Below are 13,060 nucleotides of genomic sequence, written 5' to 3' on the forward strand. Positions count from 1 at the left end.
ATGGGGGACAGTCCAGCCCCGAGAGAAGCAGCCCGTCCGCGGAGGGAGTCCTACGGCGGAATGGATCAAAACCAGCAGAGACATGACAAGGACGTTTACTGGGTTCGGAGCTACTGTGAGGACCACGGAGCTCCGGAGAGGTTGACCGGAGAGGGTGCGCGGGTTGCGGATAGAAGACTCTCCGCGCCTCCACAGGTCGTCCACCAGCGCCACATGCCCGTAGGAACACAGAAATTTCACATCCCGAGGAAAACTAAAGAGAAACTAGGTGAGTTGCGTACACTTTATACTCAAAACACTGAAATACATGCTTCAAATGTAAGCTGCAGTGTTTCTCATTAATAGAGGAGACTGTGGTCACCCTCCATAATATTCACACCATAGTCTAAAAAATGTCACCAAAAAATGTTAAAACAAATTATACTTTATGCTTGTAGTGTTATCATATATGTATAGAAATAACCATTTTTAATCTGTAACCAGTGTTTTTGATCAGTGGGGGAAATAGATGACAAATACACCAAAATATTATATTAAATAAAATGATTAAAATATGAATCGCTTATGCCACCATAGTCTAACCTGTGGGGTGGGAAACACAGTATTTTACTGCACTGCTTATTTTGTGAAGACATGGTAACCTTTCCTGATCTTAAGGGTTTACTGTGTAACATTTTAATACAGTCACTTTTTCGTTTGTGGTATTCAGAATACAGTTACATTTCTAAAGAATACAATGATGCGGGCCATGTTTGTTTTTGACTCAGACAGACCAGATGTCTCTCTCATTGGTTCTCCCACTGAAATTAGGGAGACAGGATACGGTTCCAGAAGTTTTGGCAAAGTGTGTGGTTCTGGTTAGCCAGGCAGTTTATTTATTGCAGCTCAGTTTAATAATGGTCACTGTAGAGCTCCCTAGGTCAAAAAGGTCAAAAACCTAACAAAAGGAGATACATGGTGCTTTGTTTGAATGAAGACAGCACTGCTTGAATTTGATTGCTTCTGTCTTATGGGTTTGTAGTGATAAATGCTGTAAAGGCTTTAAAATCACCACTATAGAAATATATTTGCTTATTATACTTATTATGCAGCGAGCAGTGATGAGTTTATAGTTAGTTACCAGTAACAATTTCAGGGAAGTTATCAAAATATTGACAGGGTTTAACAGACAATGACTGCTCTTGATTCAAAAATACTCTCACTAATACTAATAATCATCTATGGAAACAAAAACATCTCAATCTCCACCAGAAATCTTTTTTTGGGAAGTGAAATCTGTTCTTAGTTTAAATGTTCCTCTGGAGGATCGACCCACCTGTAGCAGCTGCTCTCTTCTGGGCCCCAGGGACAAGGTTCATACTACAGTCCCAAAACCAAACTCTCCTCCAGGCCCCAGGGACAAGGTTCATACAACACTCCCAAACCAAACACTAAGATGAGACACTTCCAAATAAGATAACCTCAGAGTTTACAGACAGAGACAGGGGAAGAACAGATAGATCCAGCATCCAGATACACTGTGTTCAAAAATACTATTGATTGCTATGAACTAATATCAACACTAGGGCTACAACTAGCAATTATTTTAGTAGTCAACTAGTCAAATGATTATTTATTACTATTTACATTGACACTTTTTAAATCAACCAAAGGTTGAAATATGCTAAGTTAAGGTTTCCAGATAGAGAATTATTCAGAAAATTGAATATTTAAAATCAGGGTCACAGTGTCAAATGTAAACAATTATGAACATTGTTAAGTTGTGACTGATTCTGTTGTGTTTGTCCAGCCCTGTTCCAGACATTGTCATGTGAGTCCAGAGAGTATGAGGACATGCTCACGGTTCTGACCTCTGGGTACCTGGACTCTGCCTCCGCTGGTTCCTTTAGCTACAGCAGACCACGCCTAGTCCACAGCGAGGCTCTAGAGAAGGAGGTACACTCACTGTGTCTCACAGTGTTTTTCTTTTTTTTTGTACTTCCTCAGTCACACTAGATTTAGTTCTGTGACTTTTGGGTTGGTTCTTTTTCACCTGTACCTGTTGTGGAAAATTATATTGATGATAATCATTTATGAATCCTTGGTGAGTTATGCAGTACAAAAATGTCTGGTCTCGGTCTCTGACTGACTGACTGACACAGACCAAATGTGTTTACACAGAGACATATCATAAGAATTTGTTTTTCATAACATGAATACACATACCATGAGCCACATGAGAGGCCATCAGCTGACCGCTGAACTCATTTCCATGATAACGAACTCCAAGCAGACAGAGATCCGTGAATATACACACACACACGTGTTCAGTTCCCTGGTGTTAATTCTTTCATATGTGGCAAAATTCACTGGAGAAAAGGCACAGGGGCTCACCTGCGCAGACTGACCCAGGCTCACATGTGCAGACAGACACAGGCTAATGTGCGCAGACAGGTGAGGGCTCACCTGTGCAAACAAACTCAGGCTCACTTGCACAGACAGAGACAGGAGAAGAGTTGCTGAGTTGCTGACATTGTGAACCAATTCCAAACACTTTTAAGACTGAAAACAAAAAATGGGACCATCTGCGGACATCGTTGCTCTATGAGAAACTTAGATTATTGTCACTGATATTGAAAATATGTAAATGTTTTAATGGCCTTTCCTCTTGTTTCAGTTTGTGGAGAAGCGAAAGGAGATGAAGGCTGATGGGAGGACAGAGAAGGAGCTGGAGGAAAGCTACTGCTTCCTGCTGTGACTCCTCTACGGTAAAACAACCAAAGACCTGTGTGAACACTTCATACATACACTTCATATCTGTGATAATACATTCTCTCCCTGTTACTTTCTGTTCTTATAGATGAGAAAAATTAGGCAAGTTTGTGTTAGGCAAGTGTCAAAAATAAATGCAGTGAATATTTTGTTATCTATTTTTGATCCAAGTCATTTTTTGAAAAGAAGAAATATGAAGATACAATAAACCTGTATTTGTCCCACTATGGAGAAATTGCAGTGTTGCAACACAAAGGTCAAGGAGGGCAGGAAAATAGGAATATGTTATCAAGATCATGAGGAATGATCCCACAAAGATTTGTAATAGACAAAAACACAACACCGTCAGCAGAGTAAAGAATTCTCGCTTGTGTGAAGTTATCACTATGTTTTTAAACTCTCTACTTCCTTTTTGTAAACTGCTTTTTTATTGGTGTATAACTATAATTTATGTTTACAACAGATATTAGCCCACCAATAACTCTAAATTTTTTTTATTGTCATACGTACTTTAAAATTTTATCTCATCTCGCAACCTAAAAGGTCGGGATTGAAGGATAATTTGACATCTTTTTATATGAATCTACATTTTTCTGTTTCATAATTGTATAGTGTCTGCATATGTATGTTAACAGTGTAAACATATTCTCATAGCTGCAGACGCTGTGTGAGAAAGGCCTGTTCGTGGGTCAGAGCAGGGTCACAGCCCTCGGAAACCCACAAAAAGGTACGATCTTTGAAACCTGATTTTAAAGAAAACTTTTGCAATTTATGTTTTGATTATAGATTTCTGTTTAAAATTCACATTTTAAACACATCCATGAGCGTTAACGTTCAAGAGAAGATTGGCACATGAACTGCAAAGCTAATTAATACAAGAATCTTATGCATTTCAACATCTAAAATACAGAGTTACCAGGTTTTGTACATTAGTGAGACAGGGTATTTAGTTGTTTTTAGAGAAATGCTTCTTGAATAATTGCAGTCTGTGGCCATTGTAATTATGCAGCTCTGTTATCCAGAAGAGAGAGATTATATATATGTATCTGTGTAGCAAACCTTTCCATATTTAAAACAACACATTGCACTTTTCAGAGTTAATTAAGTTAGTTTTAGTTATTCTACATTAAGTTATTGTGAGTGACCTAAAGCGCTGTGTGTCTTTGGTCAGGAGTTTACCTGTCCAGGTGTTCAGACCTCCTGCAGCTCAACCCCTTCACTCCAGGAGCCAGCGGAGAAATCATCATCTTCAAAGTCATCAAGGTAAGCGCTCACAAGATACACACATAATGTCAAGTTCAGTTATTTTATTTTCTATATTTTGTATTACGATCTTGGTTTATTTGTCAGGCACAAGTATGTTCCATGAGCTCAACATTTTAGTTGAGACTAATTTTCACTGTCTGTCTATAGTTAGTCTTTTACATAAAACATAACATTAACATGACACACCATAAAAGACAGAAATTTCCCATCACATTTTATCTGCACTATCCTGTTTTTAAACTGAGTGTTGTATTTTCTTAGGGGAAGGTTAAGAGTATCTATGAAAACATGAAGAACCTCCTGGACCCCACACCACGTTTCGACTCTCATCTGTCCAAAAACATCAGTAAAGTCACGTCTGTCATGTCGTACAGAGCCTTCGAACTAACGCAGGTCAGTCTGTGCCTGCTCTGCCCAAATGAGCTTGCATTCATAATGGGTTATGCCTGTATACAAAATGCAGTGACAAGAAAGCAGGATTAAATCATAAAAAGAGAAGGCCGCACCTTCTTGTCAAAGCCTGATTTCTTCAAATCTATGAAGCTAAGCAGGGCCAGGCCTGGTTAGTACTTTGATGGGAGTTCACTGAAAATGTCAGCTGCCAGTGACTGCATCTGTTAAAGTTTGCTAAACAATAAATTACTTTATAAAGTCACTTTTTTTGTTCTATACCAGTCTTTTGATCTGCCACAATAATGTAATAATGAATTTAAATGAAAAGAGATTAATTAGATAAATGAATTACAGATCATAATTAATTAATCTCAATTAAATTAATTAATTATATATATTATATATATATATATATATATATATATATATATATATATATATATATATATATATATATATATATATATATATATATATATATATATATATATATATATATATATATATATATATATATATATATATATATATATATATATACACATATATATATATATACTCGCATTAGAAAATGTTAAAATCGATTATTAAAATTGCACACACACTGAAACATGAAACAGGCCGAGTAATACCCCCATTAATATTTTGTATTAAATTCTAATACATTATTTTCTTTTCCTATTTCAGCATTATTTCTACGAGTACTCCTTTGATGAGCTGAGGGAGCGCCCCCGGCAGGTCTGTCCCTACGCTGTGATCTCTTTTCAGTTTAAAGACAAAAACACCCTCCTCACTAGCAAGCCCATGGCCCCTCTCAGGTACAAGCACAAACACAAACATTTAACTAATACTGAGATCAATTTAAAACTCTGATACAAGTGATAAGTTACAACTAACACTTCCTCTGTTTTTCACAGATTGAACAGTCAGTCATCAGGCAAAAGCCAAGGTAAGCCTCATACACTGTATTTAGTGTTGAATTGTTACTACCTAGAGGTGGGGGGAGTGAAAAATGTATTGCAAATGATGTATCTATCTATCTCTCTATCTATCTAGAGACATAGAGAGAGAGATGTTTTTTTTTTCAAATCTCTAAAACATCTGTTGCAATACAGTATACAGTCCCCTCCAAAAGTATTAGAACAGCAGGGCAAATTCTCTTATTTTTATTGTTTACTGAAGACATTTGGGCTGAAGATCAAAAGAAGAGTATGAGACAAGAGTTCAGAATGTCAGCTTTAATTCCCTGGTATTTACATTTAGATGTGATAAACAACTTAGGATATATCACAGTTTGTATTACACCACAGTATTTTTAGGTCAGCAAAAGTAATGGAACAAAAAATCTTAAAGTAAATAAAATGTAATATGTGGTGGCAAAACCCTAACTTGCAATAACTGCCTTAAGCCTGAGACCCACCGACATCACCAAACTGTTGCACTCTTCAGTTTCGGTGCTGTTCCAGGCTTTTACCGCAGCTTCCTTACAGGCTTGTTTGTTCCGGGGGGGTTCTCCCTTCACTCTCTTCTTCAGGAGGTGAAATGCATGTTCTATCGGGTTAAGGTCAGGTGACTGACTTGGCCAGTCTAAAACCTTACAGTTTTTTCCCCTGATGAAGTCCTTTGTTTTGTTGGCAGTGCGCTTGGGGTCATTGTCCTGCTGCATGATAAAATTCCTCCCAATTAGTTTGGATGCATTTCTCCGTATGTTGGGAAACTAAATATTTCTGTACACTTCTGAATTCATTCTGCTGCTACTATCATCAGTTACATCATCAATAAAAATGAATGAGCCTGTTCCAGAAGCAGCCATGCACGCCCAAGCCATGACATTACCTCCACCATGCTTCACAGATGAACTTGTGCTTCAGATCATGAGCAGTTCCTTTCTTCCTCCACACTTTGGCCTTTCAATCACTTTAGTAGAGATCAGTCTTGGTCTTGGTCAGAACACCAGTAGCTTCTTTCTTTTGCAGGACATTCCAAATAGTTGTGTTTGCTATGTCCAATGTTTGTCCAATGGCTCTGACTGATTTTCCATCTTTTCTCAGTTTCAAAATGGCTTGTTTTTCTCCCATAGACAGCCTTTTGGTCTTCATTTTGGTTTATGAAATACAGTTTTGCAGCCAAGTAGTAGGCTAGTTATGCAGAGCCATTTAATGCTTGAATGATCAATCTTAAAGGCAACACCTGGCAACACCTGTCAGTCACGTGTTCCAATAGTTTTGCTCACTTGAAAAATGGGTGGAGTTGTGTTTTGTTTCATTCACTCATGTTTAACACACAAACCCTGCATATTTAGGCTTAGTTTTTCTCTCAAACTGAAAACACTCTGTTCTACCTTGTGATGTCATGTGGTAATACAGGGGCCGCTGTAGTTTTAAACTTTTGGGCTTTGAAGATGTACAGTAGACAGACAAATGATAAAAAGTTACTCAAACGTGTGCATGAAACAGAACACAACTCCAGGTATGATCTTGATGAGGTAACAACATTATACCATAAATAAAAGACACAGAATCACCTTTAATCACAACTTTAACCATCTCTCCGAAGTGGCAGATTATCACTAGGTCTATTATATTAATGCAGTCTCCCCCTCCTGATCCTGTTGTCCTTCACAGAGCACGCTCAGTTCACTGTCTGGAGTGGGGACCTGGTCAAAGACAACAAAGTGCTTTTCCAGATTTCACTGCAGTCTTCGTCTCCTCCTTTTCTACCCCACAAGCTGTGAGTAAAAATAAACCACACAGGAATAGTCAATGTGAGAGCTGTTCAGAAATACAAACCAGCTGACAGTAAAATTTCAAATATACCGGAAGTAGAGGAAAATATTTAGTTGTTTCTTGTGTTCTGTAGCTGTTAGGGTTGTCAAAAGTATAGGACACTACATCTCCATGAAGAAAAGCATTTGACGGACCCTCCATCAGAAAAGTTACGCAACACTAGGGCTGGGTATCATAAAGAAGTGGCCGATACGATACATACCTCAAGACAAAGGCCACAATACGATACATATCTCGATACAGTGTGCTTTCGATTCAATATGATTCGATACAATATATTTCAAATTGACTTGATACGGTTCAATAAAAAATAACTGCTAAATCATGGCTGTGATACTAAAAGTCTTTGTTAAACCACTTCTTGTGCAAAGTTCATATGAAATACAAGCTGTTTAATCCTCAAAACAGTGAAAATGTCAAATGTGTCACATAAACGAGTTTCCTTCCTCTAAACAAACAACAAAACTGTAGCTCTGTAACAAAATAATTTAGCAAAATACCCCCAAAAAATACTCTTGGTGATATATCGATACAGCAGCCCACAATAACGATACTATATCATCACATTAAACGATACGATATATCGATATTTCGGTATTTTTGCACACCCCTGTGCAACACATCTTTAAAATATTAATCGATGCTAAAACTAGTATGGAAACTAGATACTCATTTGATCAGGTATTGATACTAAAAAAGTCACATTCACAGAACATAAATGAACCTTTCCTGAATAGCTTTGATGATCTTGAGCTGTATCAGAACAAGTATAAGACCACTTAGACTAGTATTACGCCCATGGACCACTATGGAGCCTGCCTGGACCACTGAGGGATTATAGAGTACTGAGGTTCCAGCCTATTGCTCAGTATCAAAATAGGAATGATCTGATATGGATTTTATTTTGAAATGATATCTGGTATTTGATTTGCTGTGGTGGCCGATACTCACTGATACCATCTTAAGAGCAAGGCCCACAATGAATGTTAAGTTGTAATACATTTGACAAATTTATTTTTTTTTGCTTGTGTAGAATTATGTAAACAAACAGCCATATAAAGTAATTTGATACATGATGCATTTTTTTTTCTGAGAGTTTTTAACATCGGGTCAGTATTGATCACCGATAATTGATAACCGATCCCTATCTACCAGTGTATGCATGTTTTTTAGTATTCATCTTGTGTGCCAAATCTTTAAACATGTTTTTGTTCCAGACCTGAGAGGCTGGAAATGAAGTGGGCGATGACATGGGACCAGGCCACAAGACGTCTCCCTCAAAGTTTATTTTCCTACAATCTTTACAACAACAGCAGTCAAGAAGGTGAGAGGAATCATTAACATTATCTGTGGAACATATACAATCCACTGTGTAAAAAATCCCAGTATTGATCAATCACTGTTTTTAATTAGATTTTGAAATTGAAATTTAAAATTTATTAGAAATAAGTAAAAATGCATTTCAATATTTAATTTTTAATCATTGCCCAGTCTTCCCCCAAAGTCTGAACTCAAAGTCACATGTACTACTGTTATGTGTAAAAGGGGGTAGATTCAAATAGGGTCAGTCCATATGAAATTAACTGTTTTCAAGGAATCTCCCCTATGAGCCAACTTAGATTTGGCTGAATTTTTTTTTTTATTTCTAAAATTTACCAAATGAAAGAATCTCAAATTTTAGCTCAATCCCTTGAGTCGCTCATGAGTTATGGCCTGTTGAAATTTTGAGGCCATGCTCACTTTTTCGGAAGCCTTAATTTGTAAGCATGTTCGAGAGACCAGAACTTCATAAAAAATACCTAGGAAGGTGAAAATTTGTATTATAGAGTTTTGGTCATAGATTCTGAATATTGGGTATCTTTATTAAGGGGGGCGCTGTAGGCTGCCGCTCAATTTTTTTTTTCAGTTTTTGAGGTCCAAGATCTATTTACTCCAAGCAGATGTTTACAAACAAACTGTTGAACCTGAATATTTGAGAGAATGACCATTTCTGACAACAATCTCACACTTTTCTGAGCTTTCATGTGGATGGTGTAGAGCCCCCAAATATGGTCACAGACCAGATGTGATATTTTTGGCCCCTTCTTTGGACCCTCAGTTCCCCGTGTGGCACTGTTAGATGTTGATAAAATTTAGTACCAGAGAAACTTTGGCATATTCTGATTAGTTTAAAGTAATAAAAACATCTATTATTAACTTCCTTCATTTCAAATGGAATTTTTGAAAATGGGTCATTTTTGGTGGAGCTTAGGTAGAAAGCTTAAATGACCTTTAATAGTTTAAATGACCTTTAATAGCCTTAAACACTAATTGCTTGTCATGAAGGAAAACAATTGGAGATTATTTGTGGTACAATGTTTGTGATGATTTTGGTGACACAGTAAAAGGCTCAGCTGCAAGGACCAGTCTTCAGACAACTGGCAGCAGAATCTATGACCAAGAATCTACAATAATACAAATTTTCAGCATCCTAGCTCTATTTTTTATGAAGTTCTGGTCTCTCAAACATGCTTATAAATGAAGGCTTCAGAAAAAGTGAGCATGGCCCCAAAATTTCAATGGGCTATAACTCATGAACGACTCAAGGGTTTGAGCTAAAATTTGAGATTCTTTCATTTGGTAATTTTAGAAATTTTTAGAAGTTTTTTCAGCCAAATCTGAGATGGCTCATAGGGGAGGGCAGCTAATTTCATATGGACTGAACAAATAAGCTTTTGCTTCTGTCTCCTCCTTTTGAGAATGGCTGTTTTTCTGTTGTATTTATTTATTTCCTTGTGTCACACTCTATAACCATTTGCTCAAATAAAATAAATGAAATGAAACATGCTTTTCCTAATGGAGGATTAACTGTAGATCTTACCATTAAAAACTTAATCTGATCATGAAGGTTTGAAATGGTTGGACCCTATTCAATTTACCTTCTTTTAATTGCATAGCCCTATTTTTCCACAATAAGAGATTCATTTATTTCTCATTATAGGTGGAAGCTATATATTGAAAAAAATGCTAATTATAATTGTTGTTTTGAAGATATGCAAAAATTTGAATGTCAAATATTATGTCTATAATTTAAATCATTAAACGACTCTGAAAGAGAAACTTGTAATTTTCTAAACAAATATATATAGTGATAGTTCTGCCTGTTCTGGTTCTTTTATGGTACATTTGCGTTTTGTGCAAGACTTGAACCTCAATCAAGACTTTTACAGATCCATGAAATCTAAAAATGGAGATTTTTATTATTGTAGCCCATCTCTATTCTCTTCTGTGTCTCATTTGTGGTTTGGTTTTCTTGTCTTTGCAGTGGCGAAGGACGGGTTTTACTGCAGTTTTCTGGAGGTGGTGGACAAAAATCGCTCTTTGACCAGCGTCACCAAACTGCTTCTGGAGCTGGAGACCAAATCTGTGGTCAGTGATGTCTCTGTGGTCAATTTAAAGCTCCATTATGTAACTTTTCTGGTGGAGGGTTTGCCACTTGCTTGTCCCCATGGAGGTGTTATTGGTTAGTCTGGAATGTTCCACAATATGGCATTAAACTTCTTTCTATCTGTCTCCATAAAGACAAACAAGTGACACCACCAAATTAAGATACAGTTCAGGGGAAAGGCTCACTGTAAAAATGTATCTTTTTCAATATATTTGTATATGGATAAAATAATTCCATACTGTACAACAGTCCAGGCAAATCAGTAACATCTCCACGGAGACAACCAGGTGGTGAAAAGTTACAGAACCTTTAATGACAAATTTTAAAGGCAACTTTTCTGGTCAGTGGGCTATCATTTGCTTGTTTCTATGGATATGCCACTGCTCTGCCTGGAATGTTCCAATTATGACATTAAACAGCTCTAGTTTAAATGTATTCAATTACAGGTTTTATAGCTCAAAAATACCTGACTATGGGTTGCCCCTCCACAGATCTAACCTGTAACTTGGTCTGGTTTGGTCTCCATGATGATAGAAAGGTTGTATACCATAGTGTGAAACATTCCAGACAAAGCATTTGATGAAAAGCATTTGACTGACCCTCTGCAAGAAAAGTTACACAATGCACCTTTTAATATTTAATTAATGTGTATTTTGTGTTTTCAGGTTTTGGTGACACCACTGACAGAGATGGGCTTCCTGTTCATACTCTCCAGTGTTCAGATGGCCTCAACTCACGGTACGACTCAAACATGCACTGGTTCTTTATTATCACAATATCAAGAACCATCTTTAAAACATAATTTGTACAATGACAGGAGTGTGAGATTTGAAATACACTACATGTGTACCAAGTTCCAGATTTGTGCCCCACATGGTCCAGTCTTTGTTAAACTTTTTAGCATGGTTTTCACATAGTTTGTTCTAAGTTCATTTTTCCGAAAAGCAGCTCTATCCATGGCTACAGAATTATGAAAAATTAAGACCCTTACCATAATGATTAACAGCAAACAAAATGCTATACCTGTTTTGTTTGTTTTTTAACAATCAACTGTGCTTAATGTTTTGCATCAGAAACTTACCGAACAAACCCATTTGGTTCTCTCTTTTTTATTATTATTTTTTTTATTACTTTGTTTTCGCACTTTTATTTTTCATTTTTGGGTGTTTTGAACTAAACCCAATCAAAAAACACCACTTTTATACAATGACTGAATAAGCAGCAAATACTGAATGTAATCAAGCTATGAAATTAACAGTTTTACTTGAACTGAAACCCAAGACTTTTTTAATGCACAATTTGTTTTGTAGAAAATATTTAAGTGGATTTGAAATGGGCCCTGCACATGTCACACTTTATAATGTTTTTTTGTTTTAGAACGAGGGGAGAACTGGAAGAGGAGTCTGCAGGCGCTGTTTGTGTTTCCTGAGACCAGATGCTCGAAATCCAGTGAGAAAACCATACTTTCATTTGGTCCTGGTTTAGTTCTAGTGGAGTCCTGACTCTTGTCCCAATTTAGTGAGACACTTGCCTTTTTTGGTCCTTTTTTAGCTGAATATCCATCCATTTTCTTCCACTTATCCGGGGCCAGGTCTTAGGCCTACTTTGATCTTTGCTTTAGACCTGTCCTACAACTGTCATACATAGGGTGTATTGAGACCAGAAAAAGTGCTAAAGTCTGCTTGTTTGATCCGGACTGAGTGTGGACTTTATTTTTTTCACTTGGTTTGGATCATATTCTGACTGCAAGTTTGGCAAGTGAACTATAAAAAGTAAACAAATGCACGTGTATGATGATCAGTGCACACACTGGACAGAAATGGCAGGGGGCAGGGTCAATCAGAGGCCAACACAGCCTTCATCATGTTATGAATAAATAAATGTGAATAAAAGAAGAAGAAAATTATAAAGTAGTTATCCATTATTTATTTGTACTGATCAACAGATACACATCTGGACACAGTTAATGGCATGTAGTTAATGCGTGAGCGTTTAAGTAGAAGCAACGTGGGTCCAAACCGACTGTGTGCAAACTAGGGCTAGTAACACACAGCAACATGTGGTGGGGTCCGCTTGTTTGGTCCGGATCAGAGTGTGCTTGTCTTTATTCACACCTGAAATTAAGTCCGTTTTAATCGGACATGAGTCCATAGGTGTGAATATGCCCATAGGCTAGTTTTGTTGATTTGTATATAAATGTTCTTATTAGAAAATTTACTTTGACCTGTCATGATGAATACTGTATCTATTTATCATTTAACATATGATTTAGATGGAACATATTTTTAGGGTCAGTATTTATTGTGGGTACTTTTTTTCACTTGTGGAGAATTTTTTTTTATTTTTTTGTTCAGTGATGAGATTTGAGCTAAGCAGGGCTGAATAAATCTTCTTTGACTCATTATAAATACAAACTAAATGCAAACATTTTTATTTA

The 13,060-nt window shown here is 36.8% G+C and overlaps 1 protein-coding gene across 12 annotated transcripts in view; it reads left to right on the forward strand.

The window, feature by feature from the left end:
* The first annotated feature begins 1,799 nt into the window (after positions 1 to 1,799).
* LOC110157732 (protein TASOR-like) overlaps positions 1,800 to 13,060 on the forward strand; it is a 43,818-nt gene continuing 32,557 nt past the window's right edge. For all 12 annotated transcript variants that reach the window (XR_008632915.1, XR_008632916.1, XM_055158953.1 and 9 more), the window contains exons 1-12: positions 1,800 to 1,935; positions 2,657 to 2,747; positions 3,406 to 3,478; positions 3,923 to 4,014; positions 4,279 to 4,410; positions 5,098 to 5,228; positions 5,328 to 5,359; positions 7,035 to 7,140; positions 8,414 to 8,520; positions 10,501 to 10,604; positions 11,289 to 11,361; positions 12,001 to 12,072. Coding sequence is in view for 10 of the 12 variants with exons in the window: in XM_055158953.1 (XP_055014928.1) it covers positions 2,688 to 2,747; positions 3,406 to 3,478; positions 3,923 to 4,014; positions 4,279 to 4,410; positions 5,098 to 5,228; positions 5,328 to 5,359; positions 7,035 to 7,140; positions 8,414 to 8,520; positions 10,501 to 10,604; positions 11,289 to 11,361; positions 12,001 to 12,072 (982 nt within the window). In the remaining 2 variants the exon portion in view is untranslated. The remainder of the gene's footprint in view (positions 1,936 to 2,656; positions 2,748 to 3,405; positions 3,479 to 3,922; positions 4,015 to 4,278; positions 4,411 to 5,097; positions 5,229 to 5,327; positions 5,360 to 7,034; positions 7,141 to 8,413; positions 8,521 to 10,500; positions 10,605 to 11,288; positions 11,362 to 12,000; positions 12,073 to 13,060) is intronic.

This window comes from Boleophthalmus pectinirostris, unplaced genomic scaffold, assembly GCF_026225935.1.
Source record: "Boleophthalmus pectinirostris isolate CB_2022bp ecotype Guang Dong unplaced genomic scaffold, ASM2622593v1 HiC_scaffold_23, whole genome shotgun sequence".
NCBI classification, from domain to species: domain Eukaryota; kingdom Metazoa; phylum Chordata; class Actinopteri; order Gobiiformes; family Gobiidae; genus Boleophthalmus; species Boleophthalmus pectinirostris.